This window comes from Amblyraja radiata, chromosome 7 (genome assembly GCF_010909765.2).
Source record: "Amblyraja radiata isolate CabotCenter1 chromosome 7, sAmbRad1.1.pri, whole genome shotgun sequence".
NCBI classification, from domain to species: domain Eukaryota; kingdom Metazoa; phylum Chordata; class Chondrichthyes; order Rajiformes; family Rajidae; genus Amblyraja; species Amblyraja radiata.
In genome coordinates this window covers 36,490,302-36,515,586 of record NC_045962.1, presented here as the reverse complement: position 1 = coordinate 36,515,586, position 25,285 = coordinate 36,490,302, and the positions used below count along the sequence as shown (strand labels likewise).

At 43.8% G+C, this 25,285-nt stretch overlaps 1 protein-coding gene across 2 annotated transcripts in view; it reads left to right on the top strand.

Moving 5' to 3' along the window:
* grb14 (growth factor receptor bound protein 14) overlaps positions 1-20,563 on the top strand; it is a 31,802-nt gene extending 11,239 nt beyond the window's left edge. The window contains exons 5-13 of one of the 2 annotated variants that reach the window (XM_033024197.1): positions 1,536-1,673; positions 3,906-4,016; positions 4,536-4,631; positions 8,901-8,981; positions 9,977-10,093; positions 11,934-12,003; positions 15,907-15,994; positions 17,940-18,033; positions 19,459-20,563. In XM_033024197.1, coding sequence (XP_032880088.1) covers positions 1,536-1,673; positions 3,906-4,016; positions 4,536-4,631; positions 8,901-8,981; positions 9,977-10,093; positions 11,934-12,003; positions 15,907-15,994; positions 17,940-18,033; positions 19,459-19,605 — 942 coding nt within the window. In that variant the 3' untranslated portion in view covers positions 19,606-20,563. The remainder of the gene's footprint in view (positions 1-1,535; positions 1,674-3,905; positions 4,017-4,535; positions 4,632-8,900; positions 8,982-9,976; positions 10,094-11,933; positions 12,004-15,906; positions 15,995-17,939; positions 18,034-19,458) is intronic. The other variant, XM_033024198.1, reaches the window with a different exon arrangement.
* Positions 20,564-25,285: the final 4,722 nt, after the last annotated feature.

The window sequence follows — 25,285 nt, the reverse complement described above, 5'->3', positions numbered from 1 at the left end:
CCTCCCTCCATATAAAGCCGCATTTGCAGTTCCTTCCTCCACAGGTCATTCATTGTTAGCTGTGGTTTAGATCCCGTTGACTTGTCGATTGGACCAGTTTGCATTGTGTGTGAGTGCATGTGTGAGTTACTCAAACTCCGTGTGAACTGCTTGGACACCCTGAAACCCAACTCTCCCTCCCACACACTACCCACTCCGCCTCAGCCGCTGCTTGGCCCATCCTCGCCCTGCCCAGCCACCTGCTGCTGCCGCTCGGCCGGTCCCTGCCCTGCCCGACCACCCGCTACTGCTGCTCGGCCCATCCCCGACCTCCCCACCCGCCTGCCTGCTGTTGCCGCTCAGTCAGTCCCCATGTTGCCCACCTGCCTACCTGCCTGCTTGCTGCTGCCGCTGGGCCGGGGGTGATGGGGGTGTGTGGTTGTGGGGGAGGGGGAGTGTGGGGGAGGGGGGATTGTTGGTGGGGGGATGTGTGAGGGGGAGTGGGGGTAGGGTAGGGGGTGTATGTGGGAGGGGGGTAGGTGTGTGTGTGGTAGAGGGGGTGAGGGGGGTGTGTGGGCTCAGCGGCTCCCGGCTCCAACCGCAATCACCGGCGCCAGGTTCCGGCTCCGGACTCACTCAATGGCTCCCGTCCCCGGCTCCTGTCGCACTCACGGCTCCCGGCTCCCGGCTGCACTCAGCGGCTCCCTGCTCATCGTGGTTGTCGCCGCCGCCGCCCGTGGACACAGCCCCTGCCCGCCCCTGAACACAGCCCCCGCTCGCCCGCGAACACAGCCCCCGCCCACAGAACAGCCCCCGCTCGCCCGCGAACACAGCCCCCGCCCGCGAACACAGGCCTCGCCCGCTCGCGAACACAGGTGCCGCCCGCGAACACAGGCCCCGCCCACCCGCGAACACAGCCCCCGCCTACACTCTGCTCACTCCGCTCCTTCAGCTTTATTCTCGCCGCCGGTGATTGACAGTGGGTGCCGGAAGCGAATGACAGGAGAGAAGAACAATGACTTTCGTAATATTTCACCGATCGGAACAAAACTTGATGCACTTGCAGCACAGGAGAATGGCGAGTAAGGTAGCAAAAAATCGTAGCGCTATCGCGTACCGTTTTTGCACAAATTTAAAAACAACGCAAACTAGAAGAGAACAAGATGAGAGTTTTAGATAGATAGATAGATAGATAGATAGATAGATAGATAGATAGATAGATAGATAGATAGATAGATAGATAGATAGATAGATAGATAGATAGATAGATAGAGAGCTGGTGATGAGAAAATAGGAGTTTTTGGTGAAGATTTAACATGGAGATTGAGATCAAGGTGTGAGTGAGGAGTGGTGTAGAAACATTGAGATGACTATGAATATATATACCAATATGCACAATCTAAACCATTCCTCATATATACACATATACATATATACATATATACACATATACATACATATATATATATATATCTTAAAACTTTTGGGCTGCTCTGAAAAGTTGAGATGAGAATTAATCTTTAGACGTACTTACATTTGGAAATTTGGTTGTTTAGGATTTCCTGAGTTCAAGAACATGTCCTGAAATTCATGGGCATCTCCACATTAGAGAACAGGGGAAGAAGTCTTGGAAGAAATGTTACTTCATCTTGCGAAGGTCAGGCCTATACTTTTCCACCAAAGGAACGTCAAAGGTAAGAGATTAGCACCAATTGAATTATTTTCTGAACTACATTTCACCCAAAATTCCTTTCAAGCTTTTTATTATTTTTTCATGGATATTGATCTATGTTCTATTGAACTCTTTGGAATAACAGCATGGAATTTGAGGAAGTATTCACTGGCCGTTATATTGATCTTTTAACCTCCAATGTTGTGATGGTGAAACAAATGTTATGACAAAAATAAATCAATTATGTCTCTTCGATAATGGTGGAAATATTTGGAGAGAGTAGAGATGCAAGTTCTGATGATGCACCAAAGTGTGGAAGAGCATACAAAGTTTGGAGTGCAAGTCCTTAGAGGGTTGACGAAGTGGGAATAGTTTTTTTTTCAATGTGGTTGTGAAGGCTCAGCAATAATGGATTTTATCAGCTACTAGACTATTTGGGACCCGTTGGGTCCCTGTCACACGGGAGGCCTGATCCCCCAACACAATCTGTTCCCCCAACGCAATATTCCACCACTCACCCATAGCCCCCAACTGCGCAAGCAACCCCTCATCCCCCAGCACTCCATCCCCCTCCTCTTCACCCTCCCTCTTCTTTCCCCTCTCTTCCTCCCTCCCTAATCCTTCCTTCACCTCTCCATCCCTCTCCTTTCCCCTACCCTCAGTCACTCCCTCCCTCCCTCCATAACTCCTCCCCTCCCTACCCCCTCCGATCCCTCTATCCCCCACCTCCCCCACTACTCACCTCCCCCTATCCCCCCCACTATCCCTCCTCACCTCCCCCACTGCCCTCCTCTCCCACTATTCACCACTCCCTACCTCCCCCACCCCCCTCTTCTCCCTCTATTCCCCTCCTCCCCCACTCTCCTTCCTCACCTCCTCCATCTTCTTTCCCTTCTCCTCCTACCATCTCCCTATCCCTCCCTCACCTCTCCTTTCCCTTACCCTCAGTCACTCCCTCCCTCCATCTCTCCCCTCCCTACCCCCTCCCCTCCCTCTATCCCCACTCCTTCCCCACTCTCCCTCCTCACCTCCCCCACTTTCCCCTCCCTCCCTACCCCCTCCTCTCCCTCAACCCCCCCCCACTCTCCCTCCTCACCTCCCCAGGATTTTGAGGTTGCCGCTCCTCTCCCTTCTTGCGTGCCCCGGAGGAGCATCAGCCGTCAGAGCCAGGCTCAGCGCCCAGGTCTTGGGATCCTAGGCAGGAAGGCCATGCTGGCAGGCAGGCAGGCAGAACAAAGGGGATAAAAACAACATTTAAAAGACACTTGGACAGGTATATGAATAGGAAAGGTTTAGAGGGAAGTTGGCCAAAGGCAGACAGGTGGGACAAGCATAGATGAATAGCATTGGGCCAAAGGACCTGTTTCTGTGCTGGATGACCATTTGACACAAGGAACTGCAGATGCTGGAATCTTGAGTAAAACACAAGTGCTGGAGGTACTCAGCAGGTCAGGCATCATCTTTACTCTAGACTAAAGAGATACAGCGCAGAAACCTGCGATCATCCCGTACACTAACCTACACGCACTAGGGACAATTTTGCAACTTACTGAAGCCAATTAGCCTACATCTTTGGAGTGTGGGAGGAAACCGGAGCAGCCAGAGAAAACCCATGCGGTCACAGGGAGAAACAGACAGCACCAATAGCCAGGATTGAACCTGTGTCTCTGGTGCTGTGAGGCAGCAACTATACCGCTGCACCACCATGCTGCCCCAATCTGTAGAGGGAATGGGCTGATGATGTTTTGGATCAGGACCCTTTGACTTCGTAAAGAGTAGGAAATGATGGGTGTAGGCAGCATGAATGAGTAGGATCTGTTTCATTCCTAGCTGAGTAGGACTTGTTCATTAGTAGCGTTTGGTTATTAGTCAATGGGTTCAAGGAGAATTGAGGGGAAATCTATTCACCCTGAGGGTACTGAAGGTGTTGTATTCGAACAATAATGGTAGAAGCAGACATTTTCGATATGTTTATATACCCAGACGAACACTTGAAAGGAGGTTGAGAGGAGACCTGATAGAAGTATATCAAACTATAGATGGCGTAGACAGTCTGAACCTTTTTCCCAGGGTGAAAATGTCAAAGACTGGAGGGCACAGCTTTAATGTGAGAGGAGCAAAGTTTAAAGTGATGTGCTGGCAGAAGAGATTAGTTTAACTTGGCATCATGTTCGGCATGGACATTGTGGGCTGAAGGGCCTGATCCTATGCCATACTGTTCTATGTTCTAACTGTTTTGATATTGTAATAACAGGAACCAAGACATCTACAGTTTATTGCTGAGTTAAATGAAAGCAACGTTTACATACTATTATCAGGGAGGAAGATGTATGGAGCTCCAACAAACTTTGGATTCTGCATCAAGGTACGTCACCTGCGAACTGTATTTCTAAATATGATTAGTTATCCCCTTAATCTGAATGTGCATGTTTTATTATTTTTTAATCTTAGAAACAAGGTACTATACGTGTTGGTTTACAAAAAAAGACACACAGTTCTGAAGAAACTCAGCAGGTCAGGCAGCATCTCTGGAGAACATGGATAGGATATATTTTGGGCCAAGACCTTTCTTCAGTCTGAAGAAGGGTCCTGACCTGAAACATCACCTATCCATGTTCTCCTGAGATGCTGCCTGATCCACTGAGTTACTCCAGAACTTTGTGCCTTTTAAATATTATTATAGTACTTGCCTCAACTACCTCCTCTGGCAGCTCCTTCCATATACCCACTGTCCTCTGTGTTCCCATTACATTTTTCCCCTCTCACCTTAACCTAGGTACTCTAGCTCTTGGTTTAAGGAGATATAAACAGTTTTTAACTATTTTTAATTCCTGCAGGTGTTAAATTGTGCACTAATACTAAATAATGTAACATGACCTTCCAGTGTAACAAATCAGCAGATGCCAGGGACCTGCGGTTGTTCTGCGCAGATGATGAGCAGTCCAGGATGTGCTGGGTGACAGTGGTACGGCTCTTCAAGGTAATAGCACGAGTATAGTTGCAAGAATTAACCTATGTTGTATTCATCACCGCATCCTTCTTGGATATTTGCTTAGAAATAGCCCATAATCAATTTATTTACCTCTCCCTACTATTAAGAACTTTGAAACCTGAAGGGCACCAGTTGGCACCAGAAATGTGGTGACTCTCTGATTACTGTCTCGGTGAGGTCTACTGTTACACTACAATCTTTGCACTTTTGTACTTACCTATAATTGTGCCTATCTACAGTATGATTTTACTGGATTGTATGCAAAGAATTTTACTGTACAGAGGTACAGATGACAATAATATATAAACATCTGTGGAGTTTCCTCCGGGTTTCCTATCACATCCCAAAGACGTGCAGGTTTGTAGGTTAATTGGCCTCTAAATTGTCCATCGTGTGCAGGGAGTGGTGGATGAGAAAGTGGGATAACATAGAACTAGTGTGAACGGGTGATCAATGGTCGGCGTGGTCTCGGTGGGACGAAGGGCTTGGTTCCATGATGTACCGCTAATCTAGCTCCTAAGGAATATATATTATATTGTATCACACACACACACGCACGTGCTCACACACACGCACACACGTGCTCACACACACGCACGCGCACACACACACACACACACACACACACACACACACACACGTGATCACACACACGCACACACACACATGCTCACACACATGTAGATATATGTGTGTATGTATCTATATATACGTATATAATATATTTACGTATCAAATTATAGAGCATATCATTGTGAATAATGCTTTGAATGCACCTTACAATTTAGTCTGGTTTCAGGTATTTAACTCATTGGTGATGCCCTAACTTTATCAGTGAAATTGTTACTTGCAGTAGCATACCTGCCGCAACTATCTCCTCCGGCAGCTCCTTTCAAAAACCCACCCAAAAAAGCTCGAAAAAATGCTGAAAAGCAGGACGTCCAGGGTTGTTATCTCCGGTTTGCTTCCAGTTCCTCGTGCTGGCGAGAGCAGGAACAGGGAGATACGGGACCTGAATGTGTGGCTGAGGAACTGGTGCAGGGGGCAGGGATTTAGATTCTTAGATCACTTGGATCTGTTTTGGAGTAAGGGGGAACTGTACAAAAGGGACGGATTGCACCTTAACAGGTGGGGGACCAGCATTCTGGCAGGCAGGTTTGCCACTGCTACACGGGTGGTTTTAAACTGAATAAGGGGGGTGGGGTGTCAAATGGGATAGTCGAGGACGGAGTTAAAGGGAAAGAGAGTAAAGGGATAGTTAAACGGGGGTAGCTCTGCTGGTGAAGGATGGAATTCAGTCCCTTGCGAGGGAAGACATAGGGACTGACGAGGTAGAATCACTGTGGATTGAGTTGAGGAATTGCAAATGGCAAGAAGACACTAATTGGTGTTATCTACAGACCCCCAAATAGTAGCCCGGATGTAGGGTGTAAGTTGCAGCAGGAGTTAAAACTGGCATGTAACAAAGGTAATGCCACTGTGGTGATGGGGGATTTCAATATGCAGGTAGACTGGGAAAATCAGGTTGGTTCAGGACCCCAAGAAAGAGAGTTTGTAGAATGCCTCCGAGATGGATTCTTAGAGCAGCTTGTAATGGAGCCGACCAGAAAAAAGGCAATTCTGGATTTAGTGTTGTCCAATGAACCAGATGTGATAAGAGAACTCGAGGTAAAGGAACCGCTTGGAGGTAGTGATCATAATATGATTAGTTTTAATCTGCAATATGAGAAGGAGAAGGTTAAATCGGAAGTGGCAGTGATGCAGTTGAACAAAGGGAACTATGAAGGCATGAGAGGGGAGCTGGCCAAGGTAGACTGGAAAGGGATCCTAGCAGGAATGACGGTGGAACAGCAATGGCAGGAATTTCTGGACATAATCCGGAAGACGCAGGATCATTTCATTCCAAAAAGGAAGAAAGATTCTAAGGGGAGTAGGAGGCAACCGTGGCTGACAAGAGAAGTTAGGGATAGAATAAAACTAAAAGAAAAGATGTATAACACAGCAAAGAGTAGCCGGAAGCCAGAGTATTGGGAAACTTTCATAGGACAACAGAAGGAAACAAAACGGGCAATACGGGCTGAAAAGATGAAGTACGAAGGGAAGCTGGCCAGGAATATAAAGAAGGACAGTAAAAGTTTCTTTAGATATGTTAAGGGAAAAAGAGTAGCAAAGTCAAATGTGGGTCCCTTGAAGGCAGACACGGGTGAAATTATTATGGGCAACACGGAAATGGCAGAAAAGATGAATAGGCACTTCAGATCTGTCTTCACTAAGGAAGACACAAACAATCTCCCAGATGTACTGGAGGACAGAGGATCTAAGGGTGTAGAGGAACTGAAAGAAATTTTCATTAGGCGAGAAATAGTATTGGGTAGGCTAATGGAACTGAAGGATGATAAATCCCCTGGGCCGGATGGTCTGCATCCCAGGGTCCTCAGGGAGGTGGCTCTAGAAATAGTGGACGCATTGGTGATCATTTTCCAATGTTCAATAGATTCAGGATCAGTTCCTGTGGATTGGAGGATAGCTAATGTTATTCCACTTTTCAAGAAAGTAGCGAGAGAGAAAACGGGGAATTACAGACCAGTTAGCCTGACTTCGGTGGTGGGAAAGATGCTGGAGTCAATTATTAAAGAGGTAAAAATGGGGCATTTGGATAGCAGTAAAAGGATTAGTCCAAGTCAACATGGATTTATGAAAGAGAAATCATGCTTGACTAATCTTCTGGAATTTTTTGAGGATGTGACAAGTAAAATGGATGAAGGGGTGCCAGTGGATGTAGTGTATCTAGCCTTTCAGAAAGCCTTTGATAAGGTCCCGCACGGGAGACTGGTGACTAAAATTAGAGCACATGGTATTGGGGGTAGGGTGTTGACATGGATAGAAAATTGGCTGGCAGACAGAGTAGGAGTGAATGGGTCCTTTTCAGAATGGCAGGCAGTGACGAGTGGAGTGCCGCAAGGCTCGGTGTTGGGGCCGCAATTGTTTACCATATATATTAATGATTTGGAAGAGGGAATTAGGAGCAACACTAGCAAGTTTGCAGATGACACAAAGCTGGGTGGCAGTGTGAACTGTGAAGAGGATGTTAGGAGGTTGCAAGGTAACCTGGCCAGGTTGAGTGAGTGGGCAGATGCGTGGCAGATGCAGTATAATATAGATAAATGTGAGGTTATCCACTTTGCGGCAAAAACAAGGGGGCAGATTATTACCTCAATGGGGTTAGGTTAGGTAAGGGGGAGGTGCAGCGAGACCTGGGTGTCCTTGTACACCGGTCACTGAAAGTTGGCTTACAAGTACAGCAGGCAGTGAAGAAAGCTAATGGAATGTTGGCCTTCATAACAAGAGGATTTCAGTATCGGAGTAAAGAGGTTCTTCTGCAGTTGTATAGGGCTCTGGTGAGACCACATCTGGAGTATTGTGTACAATTTTGGTCTCCTAATTTGAGGAAGGACTTCCTTGTGATTGAGGCAGTGCAGCTTAGGTTCACGAGATTGATTCCTGGGATGGCGGGACTGTCATATGAGGAAAGATAGAAAAGACTAGGCTTGTATTCACTGGAGTTTAGAAGGATGAGGGGATATCTTATAGAAACATATACAATTATAAAAGGACTGGACAAGCTAGATGCAGGAAAAATGTTCCCAATGTTGGGCGAATCCAGAACCAGGGGGCACAGTCTTAGAATAAAGGGGAGGTCATTTAAGACTGAGGTGAGAAAAAACTTTTTCACCCAGAGAGTTGTGAATTTATGGAATTCCCTGCCACAGAGGGTGGTGGAGGCCAAGTCACTGGATGGATTTAAGAGAGAGTTAGATAGAGCTCTATGGGCTAGTGGAGTCATGGGATATGGGGAGGCACGGGTTATTGATAGGGGACGATCAGCCATGATCACAATGAATGGCGGTGCTGGCTCGAAGGGCCGAATGGCCTCCTCCTGCACCTATTTTCTATGTTTCTATGACCCTTTGTGTGAAAATGTTTCCTGTTAAATTTCCCCTCTCAGCTTAAACCTACACATGACCGTTCTTGGTTCCCTCATCCTGGGAAAGAGCCTCTGTGCATTTACCCTATCTATTCCCCTCAAATTTCCCCCAAATCTCCAGTGTGTTTAGAATGGTTTTGTTGGTATACACAGTCCTATATTGACGGGCAGCTTTGTCACGTTTAAAGACTTTAAAAGCATTAACATCATTTCATTATCAAATTATTCTGCTTTATGCATTTTTCTCTTTTAAAATCCTTGTTATTTTACAGTATGGATTGCAACTCTATCAAAATTATAAGACTCCACCCCAATGGAGCGGCAGCCTTGCATCAGGGAATTCATCGCCAATGGTATGTTGTTCAGTCCTTGCAATTGCAGAACATTAGACTATAGCTTTGTACATAGAACATAGAACGGTACAACACAGGAACAAGATCATTGACCTACAATGTCTGCGTCGAACATGAGGCCAAGTCAAACCAATCTCCTCAGCCTGCACGTGATCCATATCGCTTCAGATCCCTGCATATCCATCCAAATTGTTCTTAAAACACCCTACCGTATCTGCCTCCAACACCATTTCTAACATTTAAATATTATATTTTAAGTCAACATTAGATCTACCTTCTAAGAATGTGAAAAGCCTGGATCGAGTGGATATGGAGAGGATGTTTTCACGTGGGACATAGGACTAAAGGACACAGGATAAAAAGATGCACCTTTAGAAAGGAGATGACGGAGAATTTATTTGGTCAAAGGGTGGTAAATCTGTGGAATTCATTGCTACAGAAGACGGTGGAGGCCAAATCAATAATATTTTATTTTTTATATTTTTATATAAATCTGTGCTTTTTATGTTCTATACTCTATATTAACTGCCTATGTTCTTACTATTTTAAATTGTATTTTTGTTTAGACCTATGTCTGTGGAAAGCACTGGGTTGCATTCAATTGTATAAAAAGTGTTATACAAATAAAGTTATTATTATTATTATTATTATTATTATTATTATTATTATTATTATTATTATTATTATTATTATTAAGGCAGCGATTGACAAATTCTTGATTAGTAAGGATGACAAAGGTTAAGGGGAGAAGAAGGGAGAATGGGTTTGAGAGGGAAAGATAGACTATGCTTGAATGGCGGGGTAGAATTGATGGGCCAAATGGCCTAATTCTGCTCCTAAAACTTATGAACTTATGAATGTCTTGCTTACATTTTCATATTATATCTAAGTGTGCCTTAGATCTATTTTCTAAGATTGTCTTGCTCATATTTTTGTATTATATTTTAAGTCCGCATTAGATCTATTTTCTAAAATAATGTCTTTCGCATTTGCAGAGGAGCATCTCAGAAAACTCGCTGGTAGCAATGGACTTTTCAGGACGCAGAGGGCGCGTGATTGAAAACCCTAGTGAGGCGCTGTCGGCCGCTGCTGAGGAAGGGTTGGCGTGGAGGGTAATGTATGGCTTTGATATGGTCAACAATATTTGCACTCCCTCCCCACTACACTCCTCTCTCTCAGAACTTAGAGTCAACGGTGTTTAATTGGTGTAAGATGGAACAATGAAATTCTTCCTTGCACCAGCATAACATGTCTGTAAACACAATGGTTCAATGGATATTTATTCTCACATATGCAAGTAAACATTACACAGTGAAATTCATTTTGCACATAATAATGCCGGCGCAGCCGTGTGTGGCGCCATTTTATCGAGCGGTCTAGATTCCCGCATGTTCATTCCACTGGAGCGGCTCCCGATCTCCCCCGTCACCCATGGCCAGCTCATCCCGTGAAACCATCGTCTCTCACTTCTCCTCACACACAGTGCTCATAGATAACACCATCAACAAATTAGAAATGAGCCAAAGAGACCTTCGGGGCTATCTCTAATTGGACTTTACTGGACTTTATCTTGCACTAAAATGTCATTCCCTTTATCATGTATCTCAACAGTGTGGGTGGCTTGATTGTAATCATGTATTGTCTTTCTCCTGACTGGATAGCATACAGCAAAAACTTTTCATTGTGCCTCAATAAACGTGACATTAAACTAAACTAAAATAAACTAAGCTAAGCTAAACTAAACTAGAGCAAAACAAAAGCCCAAAGTCCCTTGTGCAACAAGACAGTTTGTTGTTCCCAGTTTAGTTGGTGTTTGCAGCGTTGATAGAGCCTGATAGTTACTGGGAAGAAGGTGTTCCTGAGCTTGGAGGTCACAGTTTTCAGGCTCCTGCACCTTTTTTCCCGACGGTTGCAGCGTGGCCAAGGTGGAATTTGTACATTCTTCCTGTGACTGCGTGGGCTTTCTCTGGGTGCTCCGGTTTCCTCCCACACTCCAAAGATATGCAGGTTTGTAGGTTAATTAATTGTATATTGTCCCCAGTGTGTAGGATAGTGCAAGTGTACGTGGTGATTGCTGGTTGGTGACGATACTGTGGGGCAATGTGCCTATTTCCGCGCCGTATCTCTGAGGTCTAAAGTGAAGGCCCTTTGACCCACCGAGTCCACAACGAACATCGATCACCCGTTCACTCTAGTTCTATGTGATCCCACTTTCTCATCCACTCCCTACACACTAGAAGCAATTTACGGAGGCCAATTAACCTACAAACCCACGCATCTTTGGAATGTGGGAGGGATCCAGAGAAATTGGAGAAAACCCACACGTCACAGGGAGAAGATGCAACCTTCATGCAGACAGCACCTGAGGTCAAGATCAAACTTGGGTTGATCTAGGACCAAACCTGGGTCTCAGGTCTATATAGATATGACTAAGCCAAACTCAAATACAATAGGTAGTGCAAAGGGGAAGATACAGAGTGCAGAATATAGTTCTCAGCATTGTGGCGCATCAGTTCCATAGGCAAAGTCCAATGCCTGCAATGAGATAGAGGTGAATTGGACAGTACTCTAGCTTATGGAAGGGCCATTCAGAATCCTGACAACAGAGGGGAAGATGCTGTTCCTGAGTCTGGTGGTGCACACTTTCAAGCTTCTGTATCTTCTGCTGGACAGGAGCGGGGAGAAGGAGGAACGACCGGGGTGGGACAAGCCTTTGATTATGTTGGCTGCTTTCCCGAGACAGCGTGAAGTGAAGATGGATTCAGTGGTGGGGAGTCTGGTCTGTGATGGACTGGGCTACATCCACAACTCTCTGTAATACCATGCAAGTTCTGCGCAGCTCAATGTACAGGAATAACACCTGACAATTTATACAGTGCTTCTCAAGAAATGTACATCACGTAGAGTAAGAATGAAATTCATGCTGTTTAAATTTACTTTGCATCAAAACAGAGAAGAAGTTGGCATCGTATGAACGCACATGGAAGTTCAACTGCATCACAGACATCTACACCATGTCAAGGTGGTTTTGATGTGTACTTATGATGATAAATCAGAATGTAAACCAGATAAATTATTAATTAGCCAATTTATTTCAAATCACTATTTGCTGCTGATTATAAACCAGTGAACAATAATTAACAATATCTAAAAGAACACAAAGTGCTGAAGTGACTCAGCGGGTCAAGCAGCATCTCTGGAGAACATGGGTTGGTGACATTTCAAGTTGGAACACTTCTTCAGACTGATTGCAGGGCGAGGGGGAATTGAAAGCTGGGAGAGGCTGGACAAAGCCTGGCAGCTCATCGGTGGAGGCAGGCACGGGAAGGGGGCGGGTGTTGATTGGCAGATGGTTGGAGCAAAAGCCAGGGATTATAGCAGGGGGTGTGAGAGACAGATTGAAGAGTTGAAAATTGTGTAAGGAATGTAGGAGAAGTGGCAGGAGGAGAGAAATATCCTTGTAAATATCTTAATCTAAAATTTTGCTGTGATTTGAAATTTTGCCAATTTTCAGACTTACTGCACTTTGGCAACATTATTTTGCATTGATTGAAATTTCCTTGTTGGCCTGTGTGGACCACTTTTTGCATTGCATAATAGGGATTCTTAGCCATTGGATTTTTACTGTTTTTCAACTATACAAATGCTACATACAGTGTATTCAGAAAGTATTCAGACCCCTTCACTTTTTCCACATTTTGTTATGTTACAGCCTTATTCTAAAATGGATTATATTCTTTTTTTTTATCATCAATCTACAGATAATACCCCATAATAAAAAAGCGAAAACAGGTGTTTAGAAATTTTTGCAAAATAATTCAAAAGATATAACTGAAATATCATATTTACATAAGTATTCAGACCCTTTACTCAGTACTTTGTTGAGGTACCTTTGGCAGCGATTACAGTCTCAAGATTTCTTGGCATGACGCTACAAGCTTGGCACACCTGTATTTGGGTAATTTCTCCCATTCTTCTCTGCAGATCCTCTCAAGCTCTTGCCAGGTTGGATGGGGAGCGTCGATACACAGCTATTTTCAGGTCCCTCAGGAGATGTTTGATCTGGCTGGGCCACTCAAAGACATTTACAGACTTGTCACGAAGCCACTCCTGCGTTGTCTTGGCGGTGTGCTTAGGGTCGTTGTCCTGTTTGAGCAGGTTTTCATCAAGGATCTATCTGCACTTTGCTCCGTTCATCTTTCCCTCGATCCTGACTAGTCTCCCAGTTCCTGCCGCTGAAAAACATCCCCACAGCATGATGCTGCCACCACCATGCTTCACTGTAGGTATGGTATTGGCCAGGTGATGAGCGGTGCCTGGTTTACTCCAGACGTGACGCTTGGCATTCAGGCCAAAGAGTTCAATCTTCGTTTTATCAGACCAGAGAATCTTGTTTCTCATGCCTTTTGGCAAACTCCAAGCGGGCTGTCATGTGCCTTTCACTGCGGAGTGGCTTCCGTCTGGCCACTCCACCATAAAGGCCTGCTTGGTGGAGTGCTGTAGATATAGTTGTTCTTCTGGAAGGTTCTCCCATCTCCACAGAGGAACTCTGGAGCTCTGTCAGAGTGACCATCGGGATCTTGGTCACCCTGACCAAGGCCCTTCTCCCCCAATTGCTCAGTTTGGCCGGGCGGCCAGTTATATGAAGAGTCCTGGTGGTTCCAAAGTTCTTCCATTCAAGAATGACAGAGGCCACTGTGTTCTTTGGGACCTGCAATACTGCAGAAATTGTTTTATTCCCTTCCCCAAATCTGTGTCTTAACACAATCCTGTCTTGGAGGTCTACGGACAATTCCTTCGTCTTCATGGCTTGGATTTTGCACTGACATGCACTGTCAACTGTGGGACCTTATGTAGACAGGTGTGTGCCTTTCCAAATCATGTCAATCAACTTAATTTACCACTGGTGGACTCCAATCAAGTTGTAGAAACATCTCAAGGATAATCAATGGAAACAGGATGAACCTAAGCTCAATTTTGAGTGTCATAGCAAAGGGTCTGAATACTTATGTAAATGTGATATTTCAGTTATTTCTTTTTAATTACTTTGCAAAAATTTTGAAACACCTCTTTTTGCTTCTTGATTCTGGGGTATAGATTGATGATTAAAAAAATGAATTTAATCCATTTTAAAATAAGTCTGTAATGTGACAAAATGTGGAATAAGTGAAGGGGCCTGAATACTTTCTGAATGCACTGGACATTCATGTAAAGAGTCTTCAATTCTCCTCGCCTTATTTACCACTTGTGCTAACTCTCAGTATCTGTGTATTGCCAGTTTGTATGTTCAAGCTCTCTCTGGTTATTGCTAATCACTTTTCTTCCCATCTTTGAACATAGAACATAGTACATAGATCATAGAATAATAGTACAGCACAAGAACAGGCACTTTGGCCCACAGTGTCTTTGCTATACATGATGCCTGGCCCATCACTTATCTGCCTGCACATAATCCATATCCTTCCATTCCCTGTATCCATGTACCTATCCAAAAGTCTTCCACCGTATCTTCATTTAAGGTATTCTCCTGGCAGTGTGTTCCAGGCACTCATCACCCTAGGCATACAAAAACTAACCACGCACATCTCCTTTAAACTTTGCCTCTCTCAACATAAAACTATGCCCTCTAGTATTTGATTTTTTCATCTTGGGGAAAGGATCCTGTCTATCCCATCTATCTTTTTACCTTTCTATATTTCCTCTGGCCAGGACTTCCTGTTCTGCTGTACTGTTAAGTTTAACACCTCTGATGGGACAAATTACTTTTGAGATGAGAATGACTGATTGACTTAAAGATAGAGTGCGGAAACAGGCCCTTTGGCCCACCAAGGCCACACCAACCATCAATCACCCATTCACACTTTTCTATGTTATCCCACTTTCTCATCCATTCCACACACACCATGGGCAATTTACAGAGGGCCAATTTACCTATGAAAGTCACATGTCTTTGGGATGTGGGAGAAAACCAGAACACCCAGACGAAACCCACAAGGTCACAGGGAGAACGTACAAACTCCATACAAACAGCACCCAAAGTCAAGATCGAACACGGGTCTCTGGCGTGTGAGGCAGCAGCTCTACCCGCTGCACCACTGTGCCGCCAATTGCTGCAAACGTCTTGGGAAATGCAGTCAAACAGTTCTTATCAAGAGTGTTTACTGCAGCCATGGGGCTATTAAACACTAAAACCTCCAAATAAGCTCTGAACTACATCGACTTGGGGGCATTGGCTTTGTCTTTTTGCATTATTATTGTTTGTTTGTTTGTTTTATGTGTGTGCATATATGTCTAAATGCATGCATTTGTGTGTGTGTATGTATGTGCATATATGTATATGTATATATATATATATGCACATACATACACACACACACAAATGCATGCATTTATACATATATGCACACATATATAATATGTGTGTGCGTGTATATATAATACATGTGTGTTTGTGTATATTTATGTGTGTGCATGTGCTCTAACATCTGTGCTGTCCAGTTAATATGCATGGTTTTCGTGTGGCTTTATGAAATTATGAAAATAACAGTTCGAGTTTGCCACTTTTTGTCACTTCCGTCTGGAAGGCGATTCCGGACTGTCAAAGCTTCCACAGCCAGATATAAAAACAAATTTTTTCCACGAGTGGTAGCTCTACTCAATAACCAAAAATCTGTAGCCTCCTTTTGCTCTGGTATTTAATTTAATTCACATGTTTAATCAATAATATTTTATTATTAATGTTTAATGTTTTATGTGTCATTCCTAACTGTCACTGTATGTCATGTTGTCACTTGTGGGTGGAGCACCAAGGCAAATTCCTTGTATATGAATACTTGGCCAATAAACGTATTCATTCATTATTCATTCAAAATACCAGTTCGAGTTTGCCACCTTTTTACAATTCTACCTTGCTTTGATAATGCAGCTGTTCACAGAATGCAGATGTGGTTTCATCACCGAATCTCCAGAGATGAAGCTCAAAAGGCAATTGAACAACAAGGCCTTGTGGATGGGTAAGCAACTGTGTTAAAGTAATTATTTGTCCAGCTATGTAATTACCATGATTTAAATGGCAAAGTTATAAAAAAGCAAGTGTTTCAACTACAGATCCACCACTGATTTTCCAGCAACTGGTGGTCCGGCGCATCCTTTAATCCGGATAAATTATGAGAGCACACTTGAAATCTCCCCCAGAAGTCCTAGAAACATGGTACCGAGGCCGGATGAGGCGGCCGATCTCGACCTCATCGGGACTTCCACGGCCGATCTCGACCTCATCGGGACTTCCACGGCCGATCGGCGGGTCGAACTTGCCCCCTGCGACCGGGGCTCTGGAACTCTGTCCGGCTGGAGCCGTCAGATCCGTTCCCATAGCCGACTTCCCAAGCCCATGACCTCTGTTGGTGCGGCAACATGGATAATCTAGAAAGGCGCTGGAATCTGGGTTGCCGGAAAATCTGTGGTGGACCTGTACTTTAAAGAGTGAAATCTCTTCATTTTGAAATCAATTATTTTGTTTTTTCCTTGCTTTTTCTTACATTTATACGATCTTCATGTTAAGTCTTTAAACTTTGAATAATTAAGCCAAATGCTAATATTACTAAGATTTCTCTTTCTGTGTCTTCCTTCTGATGGGATTCGTGTAATTAGGGCCGTGGGTGGTTTGACCTTTTGCATAATTATCCTCTGTAAAGAAAACACATTTTTTAAACATTATCATCTAAGGTGCATTAATCAAAGCTATCACCGCAGAAGTTGTACATTTTGTTGTTGCCACCTTAAAGTTCTAAAATGTGGTCCATAATAGGCTAAAGAAATGTGCATTTAAATATTTCACAGCTCTGTTGAAGCTGCAGAATAAGATGTTATAATTTTATTTTTAATTATTAATTTTAATTCATTAAATTAAATTAATTAAAATTACATTATTTATTATAAAATTCATTTATTGGAAGTTATAATATTATTTTTTTAAGATAAGCTTCAATAGAATTCTGATGTCACACAGCGCAGAAACAGGCCCTTCGGCCCAACTCATTCATGCCCACCAAGATGCCCCAACTAATCTGGTCCCATTTGCCCCTATTTGGCCCATATCCCTCTAAACCATTTCCATACATGTACCTGTCCAAATGGCTTTTGAGTGCTGTTGTGGTATCTGCCTCAACCACTTCCTCTGGCAGCTTGTTCCATATACCTCCACTCTGTGTGTGGAAAAAGTTGCCCCTTAGGTTCCTATTAATTCTTTCCCCTCTCAACTTAAACCTATGTCATCTGGTTCTTGATTCCAAAACCAAAACAATCAAAGATACTCACATAACTGCCTTCAACGTCATACAAATGGCACAAAAACAATCCAAAATGTCAACCAGTGGACATAAATATGCAAAATTTAAACTTATTTGGAGAAAGGCATGTTTACACTCCATAAGGTTTTCTCGATTCCAATAATGAACTTTACAAAACTTTTTTTAAACTGCTCTCCTTCAAAATTTGAATCATTTCTTGTGTATGACTCGATTGTAATCATGTGTAGTCTTTCCGCTGACTGGATAGCATGCAACAAAAGCTTTTCTCTCTACCTCGGTAAACATGACAGTGAATAAGCTAAACTAAAAAAACCTTAAAACAAACCATTTTTAAAACGGAGATTTATAATTTCTTGATTATCTAAGAGTGACAAAGGTTACGGGGAGAAGGAGGGAAAATTGGATTGAGAGGGAAAATGATATCAACCACAATTAAATGGCGGAGAAAATTCGATGGGCGCATTGCCTAATTTTTTTCCTATGTCTGATCTGATGGTCGTATGTTCTAAATGTAATGCCAGAGGGAGGGATATCGGAAGAAGGGGACAGAGGGAGGGGAAAAGAGGTGCAGGATCAATGGGTGTGCAAAGAATACAACGCAAACAAGTTGATGTGTATGTACAGTATTTCTCCCTGTTTCATCATCTAGGATATTCTTAGTACGTGACAGTCAAAGCAATGTGAAGAGTTTTGTTTTATCGTTATGTCATTACCAGAAGATAAGACATTTTCAAATTGTTCCGGTAAGTGGTTGGAGCTTAAAGATTTGCTGCAAATGTGTTAATAACATAGCGATTTGCTTAATATTAGTACATTTGAAAATGATAATGAATTAATTTTACTTTTAGCTTTTGTAAGTGAGGTCTTGCGTAAGTGGTGGGTGAATTGAACAAGCTGCCAGACGAGGTAGTTGAGGCAGGTACAATAACAACATTTAAAAGACACTTGAACTTGGACACGGATAGGAAAGCTTTGGGGCATCTTGGTTGGCGTGGGCCAGTTGGGCCGGTGGAGCTGTTTCCGTGCTGTCCTGTATTAGACATAAGGAACTGCTGATGCTGGTTTACAAATATAAGCGACTGAGTGCTTGAGTAACTCAGCGGGTGAGACAGCGTCTCTGGAGAACATGGACAGGCGACGCTTTGGGTCAGGACCCTTCTTCAAATTGATTATAGTCAGGGGTAAGAAGCTGGAAAAGAGACTGGGGTGGTACAAAGCCTGGCAAGTGATAGGTGGATATAGGTGAGGGGGGTGATTGGCAGATGGGTAGAGTAAGTGACAAATGCTGGAGGTGAGAAGGAGACAAAATGATGTCAGATAAGGAGAGAAGAGGAGGAGTGAAATGTTAAGCCGGAGGGAGGGATGTGGGTGGAAGGGGATTAGGGGGTTATGCAAAGAGGGGTGGGATAATGGGAGAAATGTGTATGCGGGAGGCACAGGAAAGAGAGAGGGGGAATAGGGGAATGTCACTTAAAATTGGAGAATTCAATGTTCATACTGTGTGGGAAAGAACTGCAGATGCTGGTGTGAAGAAGGGTCTCGACCTGTAACGTCACCCATTCCTTCTCTCCAGAGATGCTGCCGGTCCCGCTGAGTTACTCCAGCATTTTGTGTCTACCTTCAGTGTTCATACTGTTGGGTTCTAAGTAAAATAGAAATCGTTCAATGTTCATAAGTCATAGGAGCAGAATTAGGCCATTCGGCCCCTCAAGTCAATTTTGGAGCATGAGAGAGATCCGGAGCACCCGGAGAATCTCCACATGGTCACAGGGAGAACGTACAAACTCCGTACAGACAGGAACCATAGTTAGAATCAAACCCTGGCGCTGTAAGGCCGTAACTCTACTTCTGCATTACTGTGGCATCCCATTCATCAGAGCAGAATCAGGCCAATCAGCACATCGTGTCTGCTCCGCCATTCAATCATGGCTGATCTATCTTTCCCACTCAACCCCATTCTCCTGCCTTCTCCCCATAACCTGTGACACCCATTGCTAATCAAGAAAGAGGTTATCTCGAGTCCTGACTACATCCTCGTAATGGCTGAGATCTTTCGTGGATATGCAGTATTGTAAAAAGTGAGTGAAAAGGATATAAAATATCAATGTTGATGAATTTTAAAGTTTAATATATTGGAAATGTTTTATTATTTCATGTCATCAATACAGCTGGAAGAAGATGGAGAATTGTATTATTCCCTGGATGAGGGTCACACCAAATTTACTGACCTTATTCAGCTGGTGGAGTTCTACGAACTTAACAAAGGAGCACTGCCCTGCAAGCTGAGGTACCACTGTACACGGAGTTCCCTTTGAAGCCATCGGCTCAGCAGAATGTCTTCAATAATAAATGGAGTGTGGGCTTAGAACAAAAACACCGAAACTGTGAGAAAGTATTTGTGATGAAGTGTGTGGTGTCTCCGACATAGGGGAAGACTGCCTGTGTATTTGGATGGTTAGATTGATGTTCATTAATACTCCATCTTTGTGGATTTATTTTTCAATCCACTTGTCCATGAGGAATCAGTGTTTCTTTGGTTGCTGCTTGTAATGGGAGGCCCATACCAAGACAATCTGTGCGGCATCAGTAAAATCCACGCTGCTTGTCAGTTGTGTGGAAAGGAACTGCAGATATGCAGTAAAGAACTGCAGATGCTGGTTTAAATCGAAGATAGACACAAAATGCTGGAGTAACTCAGTAGGTCAGGTCGCATCTATGGAGAAAAAGGATGGGTGACTTTTCGGGTCGGGATGCTTCAGACAGAACCCTGACTTTTTCTTACCTCCAGTTCTCTCTCCTCAACAGTCAGTCTGAAGGAAGGATCTCAATCTGAAACTTCACCTATTCTATTTCTCCAGAGATGTTGCCTGACCCGCTGATACTTTGTGTCTGTCTTCTTGTGAGTTGATGATCTGCGCGCAATAACTTTGATTGTGGTAACACTATTCTCATTTCAAAATGTATGCATGCCTTTCTTATTCAGATCACAATGCCTTGCTAACGGAACAATCCTTTCAATTGTAAGAAGGGGCACCAAAACCTGAGATAAAATATGCCATTTTCTTGATACCCAAGGCAACAAATGAGCAGAGATGGATACAAAGTGTTGGAGTAAGCGAGTCAGAGTGAGTTGTTCTTATTTGAAGTGTGTGAGCAGTGAGACAGAGGGGTGTAAAATGAGGGTAGAAGCAATAGATAGCAAGGTGAAAAGTAAAAGGGGCAGGCAGACAAATCCAGGGCAAAAATCAAAAAGGGCCACTTTTCAACAAAATTGTATAAGGGGTAAGAGCGTTGTAAAAACAAGCCCGAAGGCTTTGTGTCTCAATGCAAGGAGCATTCGTAATAAGGTGGATGAGTTGAATGTGCAGATAGCTATTAATGATTATGATATAGTTGGGATCACGGAGATATGGCTCCAGGGTGACCAAGGCTGGGAGCTGAACATCCAGGGATATTCAATATTCAGGGGGGATAGACAGAAAGGTAAAGGAGGTGGGGTAGCGTTGCTGGTTAGAGAGGAGATTAACGCAATGGAAAGGAAGAACATTAGCTTGGAGGATGTGGAATCGATATGGGTAGAGCTGCGAAACACTAAGGGGCAGAAAACGCGTGGGTGTTGTGTACAGGCCACCTAACAGTAGTAGCGGAGTTGGGGATGGCATCAAACAGGAAATTAGAAATGCGTGCAACAAAGGTAAAACAGTTATAATGGGTGACTTCAATCTACATATACATATACTACAAGGGTTATGGTCTGCGTGCAGGTAGATGGGACTAGGGGAAAATAAGTGTTCGGCACGGACTTGTAGGACCGAGATGGCCTGTTTCCGTGCTGTAATTGTTATATGGTTGTTATATGGTTCAATAACTGACTCTAGCAGTTTCCCTACTACCGGTGTTAGACTAACTGGTCTGTAATTCCCCGTTTTCTCTCTCCCTCCCTTTTTACAAAGTGGGGTTACATTAGCTACCCTCCAATCCTCAGGAACTACTCCAGAATCTAAAGAGTTTTGAAAAATTATCACTAATGCATCCACTATTTCTGGGGCTACTTCCTTAAGTACTCTGGGATGCAGCCTATCTGGCCCTGGGGATTTATCGGCCTTTAATCCATTCAATTTACCTAACAACACTTCCCTGCTAACCTGGATTTCACCCAGTTCCTCCATCTCATTTGACCCGCGGTCCCCTGCACATAAGAGATTAGTATACAAACTTAAAGCACACGGTATTGGGGGTTCAGTATTGACGTGGATAGAGAACTGGCTGGCAAACAGGAAGCAAAGAGTAGGAGTAAACGGGTCCTTTTCAGAATGGCAGGCAGTGACTAGTGGGGTACCGCAAGGCTCAGTGCTGGGACCCCAGCTATTTACAATATATATTAATGATTTGGATGAGGGAATTGAATGCAACATCTCCAAGTTTGCGGATGACACGAAGCTGGGGGGCAGCGTTAACTGTGAGGAGGATGCTAGGAGGCTGCCAGGTGACTTGGATAGGCTGGGTGAGTGGACAAATGCATGACAGATGCAGTATAATGTGGATAAATGTGAGGTTATCCACTTTGGTGGCAAAAACAGGAAAGTAGACTATTATCTAAATAGTGGCCAATTAGGAAAAGGGGAGATGCAACAAGACCTGGGTGTCATGGTACACCAGTCATTGAAAGTAGGCATGCAGGTGCAGCAGGCAGTGAAGAAAGCCAATGGTATGTTAGCATTCATAGCAAAAGGATTTGAGTATAGGAGCAGGGAGGTTCTACTGCAGTTGTACAAGGTCTTGGTGAGACCACACCTGGAGTATTGCGCACAGTTTTGGTCTCCAAATCTGAGGAAAGACATTCTTGCCATAGAGGGAGTACAGAGAAGGTTCACCAGACTGATTCCTGGGATGTCAGGACTTTCATATGAAGAAAGACTGGATAGATTTGGCTTGTACTCGCTAGAATTTAGGAGATTGAGGGGGGATCTTATAGAAACGTACAAAATTCTTAAGGGGTTGGACAGGCTAGATGCAGGAAGATTGTTCCCGATGTTGGGGAAGTCCAGGACAAGGGGTCACAGTTTGAGGATAGAGGGGGAATCCTTTAGGACCGAGATGAGAAAAACATTTTTCACACAGAGAGTGGTGAATCTCTGGAACTCTCTGCCACAGAAGGTAGTTAAGGCCAGTTCATTGGCTGTATTTAAGAGGGAGTTAGATGTGGCCCTTGTGGCTAAAGGGATCACGGGGTATGGAGAGAAGGCAGGTACAGGATACTGAGTTGGATGATCAGCCATGATCATATTGAATGGCGGTGCAGGCTCGAAGGGCCGAATGGCCTACTCCTGCACCTATTTTCTATGTTTCGATGTTTCTATAATCCTATACAGAATTCTTAATTAAAATTAAAATGTGAACTGAGCTCAACTTGCTAATTTGTTAAAGAAACAAGGAACTGCAAATGTAAGTGTATAGCAAAGATAGACACCAAGTGCTAGATTAACTCATCGGGTGCGATAGCATCTCTGGAGAAAAAGGATGGGTGATGTTTTGGGTCGGGACCGTTCATCAGACTGAAAGTAGGGATTTGTGGGGGGGGGGGGGGGGGGGGGAGGTTATGATCAGAAGACCAGGATCATTAAGGGCAAATGACTTCTGGCAGGGCAGTGCCTGGTAAGTCAATTGTTGGCTGGGGAAAGAATGACCTCAAGGGGGAAACAATGTGGAGAACTGTAGACTTGGTAAAATGACTAGGGTACAGGAAGGGGACAAGGAGGGGCTGAAAGGGAAAGGTAGTGTAAGTAGAAGGCACTGGGTCCTGCTCTTCCCTCGCCTCCATCTCTTCATGCCACCCCCCCTCCCCCCCCCCCCCCCTCCCCCCCCCCCCCCCACTTGCAGGTTGAAGAGGGGTCCTGACCCGAAACATCACCCATCCTTTTTCCACAGAGATGCTGCCTGACCTGCTGAGTTACTCCAGCGCTTTGTGCCTATCTTTGGTATAAACCAGCATCTGTAGTTCCGTATTTCCTTCAGCAGCTTGGATTCAGCACATTTTAATTTTTAGTTGAACATTCTGCATTGGATTTTCCTTTCTAGATATTGTTTGTGAAGACATGAGAACAACTTGCCCAGCATTGTAGTGCACTGAAATTTAAATTGCAAGTGCTTTCATAACCTTTCAATTTTAGTGGGTTGAGTGAGAGAGCTAGTTGCAAACTGTTGAAGCAACTCGTGTTTAATTGCCATTTTCCACATAAATAAAGCATCCTCCAATTTTCATTGGATTGGTTTTTATAATGGTTCTGTACAGAGGTGAGAGAATTATATTTTCAATGTAGAATCTCTGGAGGTCAGGCAGCATCTCTGGAGAAAAAGAATAGGTGACATTTCGCATTGGAACTGTTCTTCCATCTCCCTCCACAGATGCTGTCTGACTTGCTGAGTTCCTCCAGCACTCTGTGTTTTGCTCAAGATTCCAGCATCTGCCGTTCCTTGTGTCTCCATCAAATAATTTATATCTGGAAACTGCAATTGTGATCTAATTTATTGAAGTTCAGAATACTGAAGACAAGCAGTGTGCTTGTTCACCTTCAAGCTTTACAATTCATAACTTAACAATGCCATCTTTCTGTTGAGGTCTCTCCCACATGCCCTCTGGCACCATCTAGTGGTTTAGGAGGTCTATTCGTGTTTAATGGATTTTATATCCAGTGACAAACATTATAATTGTTCTCTATATTTATATCTCAATTTACTACTTTTTATTCCAACATCACAAATTATTTGGAGTACATAAATTACGAGACTGTATATGGCACGCTGGCCTTCATCGGTCAGGGAATTGAGTAACGAAGATAGAATATCTTCTTTAAAATGTTGTTATAGTACCTGCTTCAACTACCTCCTCTGGCAGCTTATTCCATATAACCACCACTCTCTGTATAAAAAAAGTTGCTCCTCAGGTTCCTATTAAATCTTTCCCCTCTCACCTTAAACCTACGCCGTCTGGTTCTTGATTCCCCTACTCTGGGTAAAAGACTCTGCATTCGCCCTATGCGCTCCAAGGAATAAAGTCCTAGCCTGCCCAAGCGTTAGCCTTTAGAGATACAGCATGAAAAAAGGCCTTTCGGCCAATCAGGTTCGCGCTGACTAGTTCTTTCCTACACACTAGGGACAATTTACAGAAGCCAATTAACCTACAAATCTGAATGTAGACACAAAATGATGGAGTAACTCAGTGGGTCAGACAGCATCCTGGAGAAAAGGAATAGGTGAAGTTTTGGGTTGAGACCCTTCATCAGACCAACCCGAAACGTTGCCCCATTCCTTTTCTCCAAAGTTGCTGTCTGATCTGCTGAGTAACTCCAGCATTTTGTGTCTATCTTTGGTGTAAACCAGCATCTGCAGCTCCTTCTTACACAACCTACAAGCGTGCAGGTCTTTGGAGTGTGGGTGGAAACCGGAGCACTGGACTCAAGGACTCAAGTCCTGACAACATCCTCGTAAATCATCTCTGCACTCTTTCCAACTTAGTGGCATAATTCCTGAAGCAGGGCGACCAAAACTGAACACAATGCACATACACAATGACACCAGTGGTGCAAAGAGAAACATAGCAGAGTGCAGAATATACAGTAAAAGCGTTGCACCTTCCAGTTACAGAGAAAAAGTACAAGATCTGCAATGAGGTAGATTGGCAGATCGGGACTATTCCCTAGTTTATGGGAGGACCATTCAGAAATCTGATAACAGCGGGGAAGAAACTGTTCCTTAATCTAATAGTGCGTGTATAGAGGGGAGAAGAGAGAACGGCTGGGATGAAAAAGGTCATTGATTATGTTGGCTGTTTTCCCGAGGCAGCATTAAGTGCAGATGGAGTCGATGGTGGTTCATTAATTTATCTATGACAAATGTCATCAAAATAACAAGTACAAAATCAAAAACACTCTGATCCCTTATCTTTTAATTTGAAAGGTAGCTATAACTTATTTTTGTAACCTCTATCTTTTATTA